General features: G+C 39.5%; 1 protein-coding gene across 1 annotated transcript in view; it reads right to left on the reverse strand.

Annotated features, from left to right (window-relative positions):
• The window catches only part of LOC138040081 (uncharacterized), a 26037-nt gene extending 5483 nt beyond the window's left edge, over positions 1-20554 (reverse strand). Inside the window, exons 1-11 of the mRNA XM_068885868.1 lie at positions 20433-20554; positions 19742-19827; positions 16474-16605; positions 15076-15185; positions 12698-12892; positions 12268-12484; positions 11513-11790; positions 9560-9794; positions 8032-8055; positions 4994-5276; positions 2000-2353 (exon numbers count right to left, since the gene is read on the reverse strand). Of these exons, the coding sequence (XP_068741969.1) occupies positions 2000-2353; positions 4994-5276; positions 8032-8055; positions 9560-9794; positions 11513-11790; positions 12268-12484; positions 12698-12892; positions 15076-15185; positions 16474-16605; positions 19742-19820 (1907 nt within the window). The 5' untranslated portion in view covers positions 19821-19827; positions 20433-20554. The remainder of the gene's footprint in view (positions 1-1999; positions 2354-4993; positions 5277-8031; positions 8056-9559; positions 9795-11512; positions 11791-12267; positions 12485-12697; positions 12893-15075; positions 15186-16473; positions 16606-19741; positions 19828-20432) is intronic.
• Positions 20555-20814: the final 260 nt, after the last annotated feature.

The following is a 20814-nucleotide window of genomic DNA, read 5'->3' on the forward strand; positions in this document are numbered from 1 at the left end:
CCATCGGTGCTCCGTGAATCTGGCGGTAGAACTGACCATCAAACACAAAATAAGTGCAGTTGAGACAGATGGTGAGGAGCTTTGCGATGTCAGATGGATTCATATTTGTGCGGTCTGTCAAGGTGGGATCCTGTCGTAGTTTCTTCTCCACTAATTCAATTGCCTTATCAACCGGTACACTGGTGAACAGGGACTTGACGTCATAGGATCGAAGCTGTTCTGTGTCATCCACATGACTTTCCCTCATCTTTTCAGCAAAATGCTGAAAATTTCTCACATAACTGCCAGACTGACCCACCACGGGTGTGATTAGATCTGCAAGGTGTTTTGCACACTGGTATGTGATGGTGTTGACAGTGCTCACAATTGGGCGTAGTGGGACACCTTCCTTGTGAATCTTGGGTAGTCCATAAAATCTCGGCGGGGCATCTGTTGTTGGGTATAATTTTCGGTACAGCTTGGTATCAGTAGCGCCTTTTTCTTTCAGTTCTTGAAGGGCAGAAACCAGTTCTTTCTTGTATGTTGGTGTTGGGTCCGCTTGAGTCTCATGTACGTTTGTTCGTCATTCAGCATGGCTTTGCACTTGTTCTTATAATCATCTGTATTCAGTAAGAATGTGAAGCGGCCCTTGTCTGCTGGTAATATCTTGATATTTCTGTCTTTGCGGAGTTCTTGTAAGGCTCGTTGTTCTTCCTTTGATAGATTGGATTATGTTTTCGGACTGCGTTGTTTTTTTAAGATATTGTTTACACTAGAACGCAGGTCGTCAGCATCACTTTTATTCAATTTGAGGCAAGCTGATTCAACGGCTGTGACGATTTCAAAGACTGGTATTTTTTTAGAGACGACCGCAAAATTGAGTCCCTTTGAAAGCACGCGCGTTTCAGTGGCATTTAAATCTCGGTTGGAAAAATTCTTCACCCACTTTGAATAGCAATGATCTTGAACAATAAGAGTTTGCGTTCTTTTGTCCCTTTGATGGTTTATTGTTTTCTGTTGTAACGTGTGGAATTTCTTTATCTATCTAAACTTGCAAATTTCGTGTTCCTTTTGTTGAGCTTGTTCAGTGAAGGCGTACACCTGGGATTTGAGCGACTCGTTGTTATGCAAGATTTCTGCGATGTTTTCCTTCGCGCGAATTTTCTGTGTCTCAAGTGATGTCAATGTTCGATGGATTTGGCTTATTCGGACGTTCAGTAGGGCCTTTTCTGTTGTGTTGATGATCTTCTCTGCCTTGCCCCCTTTCACCTTGGTCAATAGTTACGGTTAGGTTAGGGTTAGGGTTAGGGTTAGAATGATGCTATGGTGTTTACAATGCAGGCTAAAGTCTCACAGCACATACACAGGGACTACCCTGGACATAAGGTTGAAGTAGAGGTGTTAGACCATGAAGATCGTTGGATAGAGCGGGGCATCAAAGAGGCCATCTATATCCGGGTTCATAGGCCGGACTTGAACCGTGACACTGGAAGATACCTGCTCCCCCACATCTATGACAATCTGTTGCGGTCACGTGTTGCTAAATCACGTGACCGTTAACAGTTTACCGGTTCACAATTCTTGTTTTTCATTTCTATGTGAACAAGCCTCCACCAAGGAGCCGAAAGCTCATACGCTTCAACTTTCTATAAGTACCGTGTATAAGTTTTTAAAACTAGTTTAATAGTATGTTTTCACCAGTACAGTGTAACATTCATAAAAGTATCATTATTATTGTTAGTAGTAGTGGTAGTAGTAGTAGTAGTAGTAGTGTAGTAGTAGTAGTAGTAGTAGTAGTAGTAGTAGTAGTAGTAGTAGTAGTAGTAGTAGTAGTAGTAGTAGTAGTTTTTGCCTTCACTATTACTACGTAGTGAGTACACAAGATTGTAATGTTCAGCAAGCACAACAAACTTCCGTAAAATCGACAGTTGAACTCTGACCAGAAAAGAATTGTTATGCTACAGGAATTATTCAACACTATGAAGAGCCATGAAATATTAATCCAAAATCCAATACTTACAGGCTTTCCTTGTGGCTTTTTTTGGAAATGTATGACCTTTCAGCCATGTACACTTTGGTAATGGAGATGGAAAAGGCCAAGATAGCCGCGATAAACTGCCACATGATAGTTGCAATATCACCGATGATATGAAATAAGGCGATTTGAACAACGCCAACTCCTTTGATCGTTTCCATTACATGCCCAAACGCCCTCAGAGTAAGCAACATAGTGTTTACACCGTACAGATATCCACCTACGACAATTGCTCGGTTGTTTGTCACAGAGTTCGACAAAGACCAAGTGATGATTCGTAGAATTAACGTCGGTACATAGATAAGCAAAGTGATGAAATCCAGAACATTCCATCTATCACTGAAAGACAATACAGTAAATAGGATGTAAAAACCATTGAGTAAATCAGTCAGTAATAAAATGAAAGGCCGGGGAAAATGGCCCTCTTATTTGCTTTAGCATCCGTTTGATTTTGTTGAACAGTGATGTTGAAACTGTTTCCTTCCCCCTTTCAACTGGTTGAAACATGTTGAATCGAAGTTGAATCGATATTGAATGAGTTTAAAAACGTTCAAACTTCCCTTTAACAACCATTCAACATTTTTGTGTGGGATTTCCCCACACTTTGTCAGCACCGGCGATATTTATTTATTTACTTATTTGAATGCGAGAGCCAAGTGTTTGCCACGTGGTCTCTATAAGGAAGAGAGAGGACCCTGGGAATGAGTGTTTATGAGTGGCGGCCATTACTCTTCTCGGCTGAATTTGTTTTCTTGGTGCGATTAATTTACAAGGTAAGGAGAGTCGTCTAAACGAAGAAAAGTTGAGTGAAGTACTTGTAAACACTTTGAAATGAATTTGAGTTTTTTGTTACTCTCACACAAACTAGTTAAGTTTGAAAATATTTTACTCAGTTAGTTTTACAACCCTTCAACTTACATTCATTGTGAGCTTTCACAGAGTAAAACTGACAATTTATGTTTAGATATTTCTGGATTTGTTGTAGTTCTTAGTTTTGGAGATTCAGAGGGAGTATATTTGGTCTTAAACACTCCCTTTCTGTTTGAATATGCAAGAAATTTTGGATGAATAAGGAACAATCGTACAAAATTCCACTTCTCGGACAGAACTGTCTGCAATTGCACATTGAAAGTATGTCATAAATTGCGTCGATCCTATGAAAATCCCGCAAAAAATTGCGCAGAAAATACAATTCTAGTAAATAGTGTCGCGCCACGCAGTCTACAACTGTCGGAAGAAAATTTCTACCCTGAATGATTTCATTACTTTCCACTCCCGTTTATTGCTACCAACAACCGAAGTTTCACGGACACATAACATAATGACAAGGTCCAGTATTATCCTCTAGATTTACGATTTACGATTTGAGGTTCCTTCAACTACGATTTGTTGACACGTTGCGTGACGGCGCCAGTTTCTGTAGATTCGCAAGTTAACAAACGAATGCCTTAAAACTTATATCGGACAGATATAACATAATGACAAAGTCCAGAATTATCCTGTAGATTTACCATTAGTAATTTGAGGTTCCCTCTTTTAACTACGATTTGTTGACACATTGCGTGACTGCGCTAGTTTCTGTAGATTCGCAAGTTAAAAAACTAATGCCTTCAAACTTCCTGTCAAATTCACCTTTTTCCATTCCGAAACTATAACATGACAAAATGTAATACATTTACTGTAATGCTATCATGAACGTTTATTTGACTGAACTCCCGCCCAAGTACTTTCGACATTGCTGGGTATGCGCACCAATAGGTCAAAGTCCGTTTTCACAGTAACAACCGCGGCTGCAGCCTGGGACTGAATACCGGACTTCTCGTGAAGCTTTGTTGAATCAAATGTTGATGACGTGTTGAACCCGTTTTCCCACCCAGCAGTCAACATCGTTAACAACAAAATCGAACAAATGTTGAAGCCGGTCGCCAGGGCCTTAACTCTTACGTATAAGCAGACTGTAAATTGCCTTGTTACTGAAATTCTGTTCGCAATCTTTCTACAGAGAAGCAACCGCGAACGCGTAAGATAATATTCTCCAAAATGTTTTCTTTATCTCTTTCTTCCTCTTTGCATTAATTAAGACGTTGGATTCTACCTGATGCGAAAACTTCATCAATCACAAAACTTAAAGATTTTGTATTATAATTCTACTTGCGAATTTTTTAAAATTCATCTACTCACTGCCTTAAAAACTGCTATCGAAAGCCTTTGAGGCGTTTAGGTAAGCAAAAGTAATCACCTTTCCAATAACATCAAGTTTTCAGCCAATCATATTTTGTGCCCTGAATGACCTCGTTTTAAACTTTAATTTATCAAAACGACTGTTTTTTTTTTAAGCAGTAACTTCAGAGAAGAACAATGACTGGATTTTAACTTTTCAACTGCCATGTGTTGTGCAACTGTTTCTTCGTCACTAAAAGATAAAGAGGGAAGAACGGCACATAGGGGGCTATATATAAAATAGAGAACGGGCAACTGGGGAATCCCAAGATTCCATGTTTTAAAAAGATTCCTGATTTTAAAGATTCCCGCTTTAAAGATCCCTCATTTATAAAATTTCCCGTTCCTGTGTTAGCCGTTCTCTGTTTCAAGTTAACAAATTTCAATACAATTCTTTATTTAACGAGGGTAACACATTAACCTTAAACAGTTTTCTAACGTGGTTCTCAACCGTCCAATCACTTCGACGCTGCTGATTAGAAGATTTTCATCAAGTAACTTTTTCATTGAAGGCAACTCAGTAATTTGCGCTTTGTGAACTTATTTTGGGATACAGTTTGCGTGCCTCAATTACACCTCAATAAGTAGGAAGATGGGTCTGGATCAGAATTCAGTAGTGAACCCACCTGATATAACTTGTCAGAACTGAACAAATTCATATACGGTGTACAATTTTGTTTGATAGATATCGAACACTTGCGAATATAGCTTCTCAAGTTGAGCATCTCCCTGTTTTTGATTAAGTTGAATGTTACTTACCTAAAATATTTCCCAGCCGTTGATTTTCGCGCGAATTTGCTTTCTTTGTCTCGTTTCTTGATAATGATGCTTTCCTTTTCCTTTTTTCTGATTGTTACAATTTGTTGGATTTCCATCAGTATCCGACCAAGAAAGAAAACAAGAATTGCCCACTCCAGCCCACTAAGTGGCAAACTCGAGGGGGACAGACACAGTGCAAAGTGTAAGGCAAGGAAAGCGACGTAGCTCAGTGTATCGCGAACAAAGATGAAGTATGGAGTTGTGAAATACTCCAGGTAGCTCTCTGTGGAGAGAAAATACCCAATTATTAAAAGCCAAAACGTAAGAACCTCAAGATCCTCAATACTCAGGAAACCAATAGATGCCATTGGAATGAGTCGTTTGTTCTAAGCTTCTGGATCAGTAGGGGAGGTACCCTTTCAACTCACATATTATCGCATCAGATGACAGTAATCGATTAGTCGCGTGAATGCATCTTTATATTGATAAGGATTTATAGCTGTAGTAGAATAATCATTGCGAAGAGCGGGAGAATATTTTGATTTCGGTCGCGGGAGAAATCGGGGTTGAAATACACAAGCAACTGAGATATACTGAATTGTTATTGTAAATTATTATCAATACGCAAGGTCAAATGACAAACTGGCCGCAGTAAAGCGCGCCTTTTTGAGGGTCGAACGGGAAATTCCAGGGCTAAAAATGTACTTAGCTGTTCGTATTGTAGCAACAACCGTCCATACCAAAGTTTCATGCTACATCTCTGTTAAACATTTCTTTCCTACTAAATGAGTTTGTACGATTTGGCCTTGTGATACTCGGGCCACAAATAAACTATATGCCCTCCAAAGGTCACGCGATTGGTCTACTTCAAAAACCGCGATCATTATATAGAGAGATCGTGATCACGATGATCAATATGCCAATCTTTCCCAACTGCACAATTGAAGAAAATAGACTGAATCTCAAAATGCGCTTTGCAACACTTGCTAGCAATTGTGCTGGTCAACCATAATTGCTGCGGAGCAAGCGCAGCGAGCGAGCAGCAACATATTCTAAATTCCTGAGAAGGTGGGACGAATTTTCGAATTCACCAGATTTTCCCAGAATGCATCATAATTAGCCGTAATGCACTGCGCCATTCACCAGCTTTTACCAGAATGCCTGGCATTTGAGCAGAACGCCGCCAAACACTCTGGAGATTGCTTAACTCTTAAGTATTCGATGAAACAACAGATCATGATGTAAGAGTGACAACTTACAATATTCCATTGAAATTTGCGAAATTTTTAGAAATTTTTTAAAAATAAACCCGAGCCTGAAATAACAATATAATTTTGTGTGTTGGAAATCTGTAAATACAAAACAATTATACCTTTTTAACTTAACCGTATAAAATTATTTCTTTCTGTAAACGTAGTTGATTCAAAATAGGTACTTTCGTTTCCATCACGGTGTTTCCGTGAGGAATGCATTTTTTTAAAGCCAAAATGGCCAAGTGTCCTCTGACCATAGTTAATAGAGGGGAATGGTTTGGAGATCGGCAAACATCAAAGCAGCAAACAAAGATGCCAAGATTTAGGATGGAAAGTCCACGACCGTACAATATCTTTTGTTTTGGGCTCATATACACTATGCATGAATTACGTAATCAAAGCGTTTCTATTGGTTAGTTCCTCGCTAGGAAGTAAACAACTATTGTGTTTTGTGCACGGTCAAGGCCAAAAAAGAGAACAAAAACCTAGCTACATCGCGTTTCATAACCATTCCCCTCTTTTTAACTATGGTCTGACTTGCCATCTTGACCTCGCTGACCGCAACGAAAAGCGATGGCGCACGTTCATAATGTAACGCGATACAGATCTAGACAACGAGCACTTGTAATTGATACCCCAATACATTCTAAAACGGAACTGTCATTTAAGAATAAGACAAGAATATTTTCGGCCTAAAATTGGCAGAAAAATAAAAATATGAATTCAGCGTAGTCTGGAAAAACAAGATTCTTATGGGAAAAAAATGAATCAGCAGAAACAGAACGTGTCGCAGCATTACTATCTGTTAGATACACTAGTCCTTACATAATGGGCATTAAAAAAAGACTTAAACCGAACTACCCGCCGCGGGAAATGTAATTTGAAACCCCGTCTAGACATAGCGCTCGTTTTGTGAACGCGCTGACAAAGATCTATTGTGGGCGTTGAAACACTCCCGTTTAAGGAGGCTCGAAATTGTTTCTCCTTTTTTCAAATAAATAAACATATTTTGTCCTTAGATACAGTTAGGGTAATCATATCAAGACGAAATTTGGCGAAGGTATTAAGCACCCGTCATAGATTTTTTACATCGCATTTTCCACCAAAATAACGTTACCATGGCATATAAGGCATTTCTTTGAGCCTTAAAATCAAGATATATTGTCTTTTTTGAAAAAACGGGACGGTGAAATCTTCCCATTCAGCATTACCAGATAATGTTAGAAATAACCTGTAAAATATTTAAAATTCAACAAAATCTGTAGGTCAGTTTTTAGAAAAATCAGTTTTTTGAAATGTCTCTAATTTTTTTTTTTTTTCACCTACAGAATTTTTTTTTATTTGAAAAACAAACGTTTTAAACTAATCTAAGCTAACATGCAAAAAATGAAAAAAATTCACCGTCCAGAAGCAGAGATATAAACGAGTAAAGTTTCAAAATCAGGAAAAATGAGGGGGTTACAAGATCGGCATTTACGCATGCGTCACTCGCTCATTCGAGTGCACACGCGAGTGGAGCTACAGGCAAAAGCAAACGGATTTAAGTTACCATTAAACTGTGTGTGTACAATTTTCGTAGTTTTCGTGAATAGGGGATGTCTATTTATATTCCACATTATGACATATATATATAGGAATTAGAAGAAAGGTGGGCGAAATTAGTGGTATTTGTTTATTGCAGCTTTTAGAATTGCGTATGTGGCTTACGCGCGCGCGCTCAGCTGAAAACCCTTTCGAGCCTCCTTAAGGTCTCCTGGGAACTTCGATAACCCTGTTCAAGCTTACCATAAGTGCGTTTTCCTTGGAGTTCTGTAAAAAAGAAATCGGGAACCATTCAAACCAAGCATTTCAATAAACACAGCAAAAATACGAGTACAGGTAAGAATATTAAATGCCTTGGTGGAAGAATCAGTAAACTACTGTGACAACGGAAATGATTTTCTATTTCAGTTGTAGGAAATCGTACTTACTACCTCCTTAACCCTTTCAGGCCCGAGGGGTTCCCCATTGACGAGTAAAATCGTCTGGCGTTAGACAGAGTAAAATCTATAAGTGCCATTTGGCACTATCGGGCCTGAAAGGGTTAAAGGGGGACATAGTGTTGGGATGCTGTTAGCTTAACCCTTTCAGGCCCGAGGGGTTCCCCATTGACGAGTAAAATCGTCTGGCGTTAGACAGAGTAAAATCTATAAGTGCCATTTGGCACTGTCGGGCCTGAAAGGGTTAAGGACGGTGCCTACTAATTGAAAGGTATTTTTGCCCCAGTTTATGATTATGCAGGAAATGTAGATCTTAAAAAGTGTTATGGAAATCCAAAAAGAAAATTGGGGGTAACTAGGCATTTTTCAAAGATAAGTGATGAATAATATTTGTAAAAAGCTCTAAAATACAAAGCAATGTATGGCGTTCTTTCTCAAATTGAAGCTTAATTATCCCTCAAAAATGCATGGTTACATCCAATATTCTTTTTGGATACCAAGAGTACTTACTAAGATCTACTTTCTCCGGATAGTTTTAAACTGCGCAAAAATATCACTGTATTAGTAAGCATCAACGATAGGAAACCCGAGTATCTCGAGATGCGCAGAACGTATGCGCAATAACAATAGTAGGCACCGTCCTTTAACAGATTCCAAAAGCATGAAAATGAAAGCAAATTTCTCTCGAAGGAATGTCAAAAATGGACACTGTTTGGCTGTTGATGCTCTTGATTGTTAATACATATGAATATCCTTCACGGAAGATACTTTTGCGTAAGGGAAGATTATTTTGGTGGATTTATTGCAGGTACAATCCGGTTTCAGGTTGAATTCGTTTTTACCTAGGTTAAATTGGTGATCCTCATTTTACCTAGGTTGAATATGCATTCTACCTAGTTCCATGATTATCAATCCCCCAAAATGGACTATACCTGCCCTCAAGCTCTGCCACACGCATCTCAATACTAACATCTTCTTAATGCTCCGCACAGCTTTCTGTATTCATACACTTATCCATTCTGTCTCAACATTACAACATACACTATACTATAAGGGAACAAAGAGCTGTATTGTGTTGTATTTTGGTCAATCGTTTTGACAGGCAATCGAGAGACACGGCCGAGAGAAGCTTAGGGACGTTGGAAGAGATAAAGAGACTGCAAGTAACTCTAAATGCGTCGTTTGCAGCAATGCTTGCAGCCCTTTATCTCTTCTCCCGTTCTCAAGTCTCCCGAGGCCGTTTCTGTGGATTCCGTGACAAATCAAGCGTGTGGCTCGAGTGATACAAAAGAGATTGCGCTTGATAAAGATAACTAATAAACAGATAGGTTTACCATGCCAAATGATCTTTCGAACTGTTTCTGGGTTTTCATATTCTCCAACGTGGATGACGTTTAGGTCTTTGCTGTTAAATTTCGTAATGTCCTTCAATTCCTTTATGTCAATATTGGAACCAATGCCAACTGGGAGGAGATTGATCCCTTCTTCTCCAAGTTCCTTTGCTTGGCTTTGTACTCGCTGAAGCTTTCGTTTCAAACTTATCTCGTTATCAGTGAAATATATTATCACCTGCCATGATAAAAAAGAAGTTGTTTAAATGGATCTATATTGAAATCTTACCAGAGAATGATTTCCAATCACAGGAAACCAAGGAGATAACAAGAACTCTCGAAAGAGCATAACCGCATAAGCCTCCCCTCCGTCTTGACAGCCCCGTTAAAAGTGAGAATGCCGGTACAGTGCCGAGGACCAAGGGAGGGGGGGAGGTGGGGGAGGCTCATAGAATGGTCCACCAAATGCGAACCCTTTTCGGGAAGTCTACTTGATGTTGTTTGTTTGAGCAGGTTGACGTTTTGGAAGCTATTCAGCTGATGTAGACTTGTATAGCCACTCACCACAACACCGGGAACTTCATCCGCTACTCTTCTCGAATAGTGTGTGGTTTCTTTTTACGTCCTACAGGGAACTTACGAACATGGAAGATATTTGTGATATGGGGGCCACGGTTTGTAGTCCTTATCCGAGAAGACTTGAAAGTCTACAGCATTGGATGAATGCTTTTAGTCTGTTTAATATCTTTGACATCACCTCGGTTTTCAGATATTTCTATAGGTTATCACGTGATTTCGGGTTCAAGTTGGAATAAATAAGCAAGAGTAATTTTTTTCAAAGACGACCAAAATTGCCCGAGTCCGTAGGGCGAGTGGAATTTGTAGTCTTTAAAAAAATTTACTCGTGCTTATTTATTCCAGATTGCACGAGAAAAATCATATAATTACGTATTAATAATATACATAAAAAATTCGAGATGGTTAAACAAAAGAAACACACGCATATGACGCAAGCAGGCAAATATTGCGTTATCCAGGGCGTGCGCTTGATTTGACAACTAAAGATTTGATAGGTTCTGACCAAACCCTATTGTTTATTAGCCAATCATAAACCAGAATTTCGACGTGTAATTAGCACTGCTATTACACTTTTTGCACTGTGTTACACTTGAACTGCACTCAGTGCTCACAGCCAGTCAGAATCGAGTAATTTTTTCATGTATATTGTTATAATCACTAAAGACAATTAACCAAATGGAGTTTTTTCACTTTTTTAGGGAAAAACCGCAGGTGTTTAAGTGTTTTTCATTTCAGTTTAGGGTTTTCGACTGCACCACTCCTGCATCATCTCGACGATAAACATTCAATTCTTCTAACTAGCACGGTTTCTTGAGAGTGTTCAAAAAAATTACACTTAGCATTTTTAATTTACGCATTGGATAAGGGCTTCTGCAGTCAGTCTGATATCCAATACGCGCGAATGGGATACCCCTTTAATCTGAAAATGTTCGAAATTCTGAACAGTTGAAGTTTTGGAATTTGCTTCCAACAACAAATTGTTTCTGCTTGCCAACACTTGACGCGATCATGAACTGCTAACCGAAGTTCATAAAGCCAACCAGAGCTCAACTGATACGAAGAGCGCAATAGGGATCTTCAAGAATTTAACAATGATCAAAATCATAAAAATGAAAAAATTAATATCGAAGAACCAAAAAAACAATTCAACAATCAAAATCGTGCATGTGCTCTGATCAGTTGTATTTGGACAAGAGACTTGAAAAGACTTAAAACAGACTGAAGAGGAACGACATCAGCCATTTCGTTCAGTTTTCATAGCCCCCTCCCCGTATGCTCAACGAATGCAAAAACCCCCTACAACACCAAGCCAATCATAACACTCAATATGGCTACTCTAAATGCATATTTCAAGTTGCTTACATTTTGTGCTCTTACCTTGTCAACATCACTCTTTCTTGGTCTAAAGAAACACTTGGCAGCAATTTTCAAGTTTCTGTGAAGAGCCGGGTGCTCTTCATTTCCTTTCTGAAGATCTTGTAGTTCCTCAGCATGAATCGTCTTTGCGTGAGATTTTTTGTCATGGATAATAATTTGATATCCGTCTTTGGTATTCTCATGTTCCTCTATGAATTGTTCAACGACTTTTTTCATCTGTTCAAAGGCATGGTGAGCAAGATCGGATGTTGCACTCATCAAGAAGGCGACCTCCATTCCTGAAACAGTACATTTACTGAAATGTTTCACTAAATAGAATACGACGAGTGAACCCGAAGAACCACTGTCCTCTAAACTAATTAAGACTCGCCTTGCAAACAAGGAAACATTGTTGCGGAAGCAAAATGCCTACAGAATTGTAAGTTTCAATCCGAATATGCTGTTCTTCAAATCTTGTCGAAGAAAAACCCACATTGTTTCATTTCATTTACAGTTTTCATCTTGTTGCAGTTGTTGTTGTAATATATATTATGCAAGAATTGCAATCCAAATGGCAAGGGTGCAATCTAAAATAAACGCTTTATGCCGTAAGCGAGAATCATCTTCTCTTGCGCGGCGTTTCTAAGGAAAACAAACTAGTTTCTGCCTAGTAAAACACTTGTTTAAACTTAAATTTAGTTGAAATATTTCTCTTTTTGACAAAATCAGTAGTCCTATAAAAGAAAAAAAAAGAGATTACTTAAACAAATATCTACCTCTGTTTTCTAGCTTTTGGTCACCGGCAAAAAGCTTATTCCAAACGTACAGCAAAGCAAAGAACAATGGAAACATCACCAAGTCAAATAGACACCAGAAATTGAGAAAAATCCACTGCAACCGCTCAAACGTAGACGAGGACGTATTATGTAGCTTGTCAAACTTTCCAAACCACTTGTTACCAAGTAAATTGAAAAGCACTGGATGAGAAAGCAGCTGTAAAAAAGTCAGAGGAAAACATCAAAGTTTCGACATCCATTGCCGACGGCCACGGGCGATAAAATAACACCATTATCTACAAACAATCGCTCATCTGAAAAATTGCTTCTTTTATCATGAGCATGCGCGTATTATAAAACACAAATAGAACAAACTAACACTCAAAAAAGCAAAACACATAGTAAATAAACAAACAGCACTGATGTTAACCTCTTTTTGTTCCAAGTTTATAGCGGCATCCATTACGTCATCTATGGAATCTCCAAATGCATGACGGGCCTCGATTTGAGATTTTAGTGGATCAAGCAGACACGTGCTGAATTTATCCACAGAATTGGCCAGCTTGGTAAAATCCTCCTCGCTCGGTCCTTTTTTGCTAGCGAGGCGGCGAAGATTAAAACTTGTCTGAAACATAATGGTTTGCGAAGAAAATAACTATTACAAATGTTTAAAGTGTTCCGGCTATCACACGGTTAGCAAGCAGTCTACAGTATGCATGGTATGTGACTGAGCTTCCATCTGTATAGACCCCTTTCAGTTAATTCCCAATCTGGGGGACAAAACAATAAGATTGTTTTGCATTTGAAAGGTTTTTCTCTGAGGGGAGAGAACCACCATTTTTTGTCCTCCAGATTGGGAATTAACTGAAATGGGTCTATTTTATACTTGAGTCAACCCTTTCCGATATCTTTCTATTTTTAAAACTACTATATAGTTTGACGTATGTGACTGAGGACATACGTGAAGTGGTTCACATAGGTCACATACGTATGTGACGTAATAAATGGCTGACCATAGGTCTCTTATGATTGGCTATTTTGAAAACACCCACTAAAGCCCCCCTGCGAGGTTCTTCTAAAGAAAGAAAGATACGGGACATGGTTGACTCAGAGGGTTAATATGGAAGATGGAGGCTCCTGGTAAGGGGCTCTGACTGGCAAAATGTTGAGCTTTGATTTTTGTCCAAAAGCCGTTTACTTTGAGTCTAAGGTTCATATTTCATCGTCCGTCATTACTCAGGTTCAAAACTGACCGATTGGACCTCAGAAGATTGGATCTGGGGAAAAGTGACGTCAAAGGCTCACTAGCTTAAGATTTCAGCGTGTGAATGCAGCTTATGGGCCCTTTGCAGCTGGCGATCACATGTTACAAAAACCGCCATATATACTGGAGAGCAGATGCGCACTGGGACATTCAATACAAAGAAAATTTAAATGAGGTTGCTTTATTTTAGATCTCCCAGTGCGCAATTTGCTCTCCAGTAAAGCGATATTTGTACCATGTGACCGCCAGTTGCAAAGGGCTCATTATATATGCAAAACGCGAGTTTTAAGGTCTGAAAGCCCAAAACTCCCGTGCTGCTTATTAATTCTGTGGCGTACACACGCATTGCATACCTTTGACGCCATTTTCTCCTCGATCCAGCTCTCTCAAGATCTTAAATAGGACAATTCCAGTTAAAATAAACAGGTGTCTTTTTGAAATCAAGGCTTACATTAGTTATTAGTTACACGCGCGCCACAACGACTTTTTTTTTTCAACATTTCGAAAGTAAACTTTAAATGGGCGTCAATCGAATGTTTCCATGACGATACTCCTGTTCTTGTGGCGACAGTTGAATTCGTCATGGAAACACTTGATTGACGTCCACCTAAATTTTATTTTCGAATATGAAAAATGTCGTTGAGGAGCGCGTGTTACTGATCACCGCTGTAAAACTATGCTCGCGCTCAGTGTTTAGTTAACATAGATTCGAAATCCAAAGAAAAATAAGAATTGACTTGGTTTTTCGGTTACAGCGGCACTTATTTAATTGCTTAAATTGCGTCCATGTTTATGCTAAAAAAGCTTAACTAAGAGAGCTTAATTAAGAGAGCTTAAATGAGCAACGATGAAAAAAAAAAGGTTCAATGAACAAAAAAAAAATAGCTTTGCACCCCCTGTTCGAATGTTTTCCATTCCAGTATTTCATTTTGTTTGACGTTCCCGTCTTGACAACTACGTGAGATGACCAAATTTAAGGTTATGTAGAAGACGAGTATACCTGGTGATAAATGTTCAATTTTCTTTCCAACACGCGTCACCGTTCAAGTGATTTTTTCCAAGAAAGTTTGCACACATTCTTCATGTGGAAACACTTGGGATAATCGCGAAGTTATTAGAAAAACTTGAAGTTGTATTTTTACAAGAAATTCTCATAGCCTTCGTCGTCTTTCTTGCTCAAGCTCCCTACTTAGCAGTGATCAAAACTCTCTTGACTGAGCGTACGTATCTTGTCCTTGTTCTTGAGTAACAAGTCGAAATCGAAAAATTAGCCTTTGAGAGTCCCAAGAGCCAGAAAACAAGACAAAGTCGACCTTTCCCGAGGGCCCTTTTTTAAAAGCGTCAATTTTGTCTCTCACGTGTCTCCGTTCAATCCTTTGAAAATCGCATGTCAGAGTGTTTTAACTAACTCCAAGTTGCATATCGATGTCGATTAGCGATTGAACATTGTGTTAAGGGGAGAAAAAGGGCGACAATCTGCGTCAACATTTTCATTGTGCTTAAATATTTATTTAAAGCAAACAGTGGCAAGCTTGAAAACATACCTCCATTGCCATCATCAACACATTTTTGTTGCCTTTTGTGAGAGCCTTAGGTGTCAAATTAGCACTGATATCATCGATATCGCCATCCTCTATGATTTCTGTCAAGTTGGCTGAAACCGCAAAAGAACTCTTAAATTAGCATCTCCCATTTCTGCTTATTTCCAAGCTATGAACTTCATACCACATATTATATTGTACCAAGAGAAAATGAGGGGACAGAGAGGGAGGCTAAGGGCGTTGGCCGGGATATGTTATGTCCACGAAAGTTATTTTTAGACGAGCGGAAGTCTTTGTTCTAGCGGAAGTCTGTCTTCCGAGACGTCCGCATGCAGTCTTACCTCGCTCTTAGGTTCTTAGTGAAAAGAGAAAATGATGGCGCACGTGGAAGGCCGATGAATATATATTTTCTTTCAAACATTGGACCGAGGTTACCCTGCATGCGGACGTCTCGGAAGACTTCCGCTCGTCTAAAAATAACTTTCGTGGACATGACATATCCCAAGGGCTGGACCGGGAGCCTCCCTCTCTGTCCCCTCATTTTCTCTTGATTGTACATCTCAGCAGTATGAAAGATTGCAAGATGTCAACTGGGAGCCTGGCGTTGTTTTCTCCAAACGTCCCCAACACTCTTGGATATTTTTTTTTCTTGACTAGTTGAAACTCCAGCTTTTAGAAGGCTTAGGAGATCATAGTTTCATCTTCACAGACGGCTTTTCGAGAGCGACTAGAGTTGCTTTTGAGCGCTATTGAAAAAACTAAGCCTGTTTTCTTTATACGTCAATGACCAATCCAGTATTGAGACTCTTAATTTAATTTGTACTTGAAGTGCCTACAGCGAGAACTGGCCAAGAAAAGTGAACGAACAGCTCGCCACGACACTACGCGCGGACATTTTTCGCGGGATCTTTCTTTCTCTTTACTTGGACTAAGAGAAAAAGGGGCTGGCTGTTCCTAGTCTAAACTAAACCTACACGCGCCAGTTGACTTCTTCCTCAATTCACTGCCGCTCCACGTTTACAAAAGGTAACAACCATTCGCGTCCTATGCGTCTGCAAACCGAGAATAAAAAGCTTTTGCATTTCTCTCCAAAAGGAAGTCTACGCATCATGGACTCTCGCTTCTTTTGTGCGGTCAAACAGAAATTCAAGAAGTTGTAGTGGTTACCAACGGTTACGGAAATTGACCCTTAGGCCCGATTCACACGTCAAACTTCGCATATGCCGAATCTAATGCAAATGAGTGAAAACAATATATTCTTGACACTTGCATTATATTCGGAACATATGAAGTTCGACGTTTGAACCGGGCCTCACTTTGACTGCACGTAGTTCGAACGGGGCCGAGGTATCGGAGCTGGCCGAAAGTATCGCGGCCTCTGGAAAAAGAAATCGGGAGTACCTTGCTCATTCATTGGTTGGTCATCTGACTCATTTGCTTCGTCTGCTTCGCTACAAGAATCGCTTTCTTCCCCTGAGACATTTGGTTCTCTCGGTTCACCTGATCTTCTTCGGTTACCTTCTTCAACAAAGTCTGGGAAATTTCAAAGAAGGAAAAAATGGTAACCATGCATCGCATCAACTAATTATGCTTAAAGAAAGGCTCAATTAAAAGTAAATTAAAAGAGCACTTTTTTAACAACGTTCAACAGCCTGTTGGAACAAACCCCTATACCCTGCTGTACCCTGCTATACCCTGCTACAAGAACAATAGGCCATTTTACAGTTGTATGCTCAGCGACCAAGCCTATGAATGGCTGCGAGGAAGCCAGAGACCTAGCATTGATCCAGCCCCCACTGCTAGTATCAGGTAAATTGTGTTGTTGTAACTCTAATTAGTCCATATATTAGCATTACAAAAGCACGGAGTTTTGTATCACAACAAGGTCCCCGGCAGCCTCGCTTCCATTCTTCGGCCAGGTAACTTAGCTACAACTGTAAAATGGTCTATACCCTGGATTCCAGAGGTTATTTTCTCGCCATGAAAAGAGCGACAAAAGGGCGAGTCACGCAGCGGGGAGAAAAACCGCTATTTTTTTGTTACGTGACAGTGACAACGATTTATTCACTCCACCGTGAGAATTTCCCAGCAGAGTGACCGGTAAACATTGCACCAATATTTTTATCACGTGGATAAAACCGGTTTGCCCAAGTTTCTAAAATAAACTCTTACTCTGGAAGTCAATCAAAATAAGTTGGTTTGCATGAAAGTGAGGCTTTTTAAGGGTTGTACCAGAGGTTTTTCTCGCCGCTTCGTGACTCGCTCTTTTCATAGCGAGACTAGACCCTCCGTGAGGGTACACTGGGTTGCCTGTGGTACGTGCACCGTTCCAGACAATTTTTTTCAAGTTGGGTGGTCATTAAGAAGTCATACCAGACGAGGCCCTTTGGCTCACAGGTCCTCACACGTTCGTACGACGAAACAGACCTGTTCTTGCGTAATATGTAGCTCTAACAGTGCACGATATTGTTTTGGTATTGTCTATTAATGTAGTGTCTTGGTAGAAGTCTTGGGTAAATAGTCTGAGAAGACATGTGGTTACTAGCAAAGTACTGAACCCAAAAAGATTGAAGAAAATAAATGGGAAGTGAGAAACACTGGCTTCTAGGCTGACATGTTGATAAACTTCTTTTGACCACAAGTTTAAGCGTGCCCTCTGAGCATCTGACAGCTTTGTAATACCGAAGTTCACTGAAGTTAAGCCCTCCCTGTTCGGCGGGGGTAGTGTTTGGATGGGAGACGAAAACAATATACCCTTCATAAAATAGAAACATCGGACCGAAAATACTATTAAGGCTAACAAATGCGAACCAAGCAAGATACAGATTTTGTTAGCTTGCTTTATGCAAAACAAATATTGATGTAAAAGTAAATAAATATGGATACACAGATTTTAAGAAGAGCAGAAGGAAGTTTCAGGACAGTCGATCGAGAATAAAATATTTTGCAATCGGTATCAAAATTTACGACATTAAAACAACATTAATTTTGAACCACGAATATAAAAAGTTACCATCGGGGAAAAACATTTTGGGAGATTTTAGTTTTTTTGGTTGTAATTGTACTTCTGGCTGCACCGAGTAAATCGCACATCGGATTCAGCGGGCGCAGTGATCAAGTTACCGCGAAACAGTGAAGCATCTGTGTCAAATGATGCCAAGATACCAGGTTTTTGGGTTTACCTCGGTGTAAAACCCTGTGAAACTTTTTCTTTGTTTTGTTAGCTCGTGGTGGGGTTAGGTTATTGTTTGATGTTTTTTTGCTCTTTTGTTTTCTTTGTGTTACGTCATCCGTGAGTTTCACAGGTTTTTACACCGAGGATGAGCCGCGTTTTTGTCTTTTTAATTTTATTTTTCCTTTAATTGTTATAAATTTTGACAAGAAATGTGCGAATTCAACACAAAGATCACAATCGCCCAACTCTCAGAGGTTGACCATTGTTTCTGGAAAATCAAAAATTTACTCTCCAAGACAAGGTTATTTATCACCAGGTAATTCCATCGTTTTGGTAATAGCAGCTACTTTATTATTCATCAGCGTCACAATCTTTTGCCGATTTTGGGGGTCATTTTGTTGAAACTCAAGCACGCTTCCAACAGACCTGTTTATTTTCGTGACTTGTGCGTTACCACAAAAATTGTCCCCGTATCACATTTCAACACATGTATGCAAATTTGCAAAGCTCGAAAATTACACAACATGATAAATTTACAAAAGCTGGAAATTTCACAGAAACATTTTTCCAGCGAAACATTTCTTGAAACAAGCAACATATTTGCTATAAGAGGCAAGAAACCCTTCCTATTTCAGTTGCGTGCGTGCAAGCGAAACACACAATCACAAAGCATATGCAATTAAATAAATTTCTGACAGTTCACATCAAACCCTTTTCGAAAGAACCTTGACCATAAATAATAAAGCACAAAAGAGACAACAAGCTTTCATTCAAATAATTTTTCACTGTCACATTTCCAATTTTTTTAAACCTTTGCAGATTGAGTACAAAATGAATGTTACTTGCCGGACAAACAGGCAAACTTTAAATAGATGCGACTTCAGTAAACACTGTGAGACACACAACAGAAATCACAGATCTACTTGTGGTATTCGATTCCTCCGTCTTTGTTGAACCCGTAATTTACGAGAGAAATTTCCATTTGGTTTCAGTGTTGTACGTAACACCACCTTGGCGAAATATTAGAAGTACAGCTCATTTTGATTTCGGCTCGACGGGCGAAAGATTCACGCTGTCGAAGTCCATTACTCGTCGCTTTTAAGATTCCAGATCTTTATGTTTCACCGCATGTCTTGACGTTCCATTCTTGAGCTCCATATGGGTATATTTCTTTAAAGATATACTAAAACGCCATTCCCGTTACAATGACTTTCGACGCCATTACAGGTTAATTGTGCAGAGCAAGCTACGCATTACCCCAGCCCCCTCAAACCTAACAAAATACGCAGAGAAGACTCTATGCACACCACTTAGCAGGGGAGTGACAGGCAAGAATTTTCCCGACACGGAAAAAAATAAAAAAACGACGAAATCAACGCAGACCTTGACTGGTTTGCCATAGGCAATCCAGTAAAAATAACCTCTGGAACCCAGGGTAAATGGTCTATTGCTCAGTTTGGACATTTATGTCTATATATTGAGCTACCTACCCACCTATATCAGAAGACGGGCGACGTTTGTGTCTCACTAGGGGCTCCATTTCAGTTTTTTCCTTTACAGCCTCCATTTGCATTCAGTGTCTAGAAGAAATTCAAATGTAAGTTATCGGCAAAAGAATCTACGGTAATGGCAAAGGGACTTCCAAGGTCTGTCCAAACAGGAAATGGTATCACAGGCGATAGATCCAAGGGCCGAATAAAGCCAGTTTTTTTTTATTAAATCGTCTTCGATCGCGGAGTGATCACTGGCTTTAAGGTTTCGACTCTCCGGCTTTGTCTACTTTCAAATGAAGGATAGGAGCAAATTTCAAAACTAGCCCAGAACGCCTCAAATCGACACAAGGACACAAGCTGAAGTGAAAGTAAGTTTATTTTATTTATTTTCGTCGCTGTAAACTAGGACTTGCCTATTTTTTTTTTGGCATTTCATGTTAAGCATTGCTGTTGGGCTTAGCTAAACATTTTTCCGATTAGCTGCTTTATTTTGCGTTGTTTAAATATGCTTCAACGTGTTTCCTTGTTTTTGTTAAGAAATCCGTCAAACATTTCAGAGAAATCACAGGGGAACCACATAATCTGTTTATGTAACCGTTCGTATTTTCATAATAAATGTACTTGATCACCGTTTCCTTCCTCTGTGGCGATATATCGGTAAATTTGTGCATGCTAAGTAAAAGTTGTATTACCTTTCCTGTGGTGCACTCTCGTTCTTTCGCCTCAGAATTGGTATTTTGAGCGATTTTGAAGATCTCGAGTTCGCTGTTTACTGTGCCTCTTAATAAAAGACAAGGATGGAAGGTTACTTTTTCAACTGCCCCAGCGCAGGGGTGATTTTTTTCCAGAATGGAAGAAAGCTGGGAAGAAAGCTGGGAAGAAAGCTGGGGTCAGCCCCTTATTTAAAGAGGGGACAAGAAATGACCTAAACAACAACAGATCTATTCCCATCCTACCAGTCATCTGCGAGGTGTTTGAGCGAATCCTACATGACCAGCTTTACGCTTATTTATCCGACCATAATCTACATTGTGTATTGACAAATGAGCAATTTGGTTTCAGGCCACTGCATTC

The sequence above is a fragment of the Montipora capricornis genome, chromosome 3, assembly GCF_036669925.1.
Source record: "Montipora capricornis isolate CH-2021 chromosome 3, ASM3666992v2, whole genome shotgun sequence".
NCBI classification, from domain to species: domain Eukaryota; kingdom Metazoa; phylum Cnidaria; class Anthozoa; order Scleractinia; family Acroporidae; genus Montipora; species Montipora capricornis.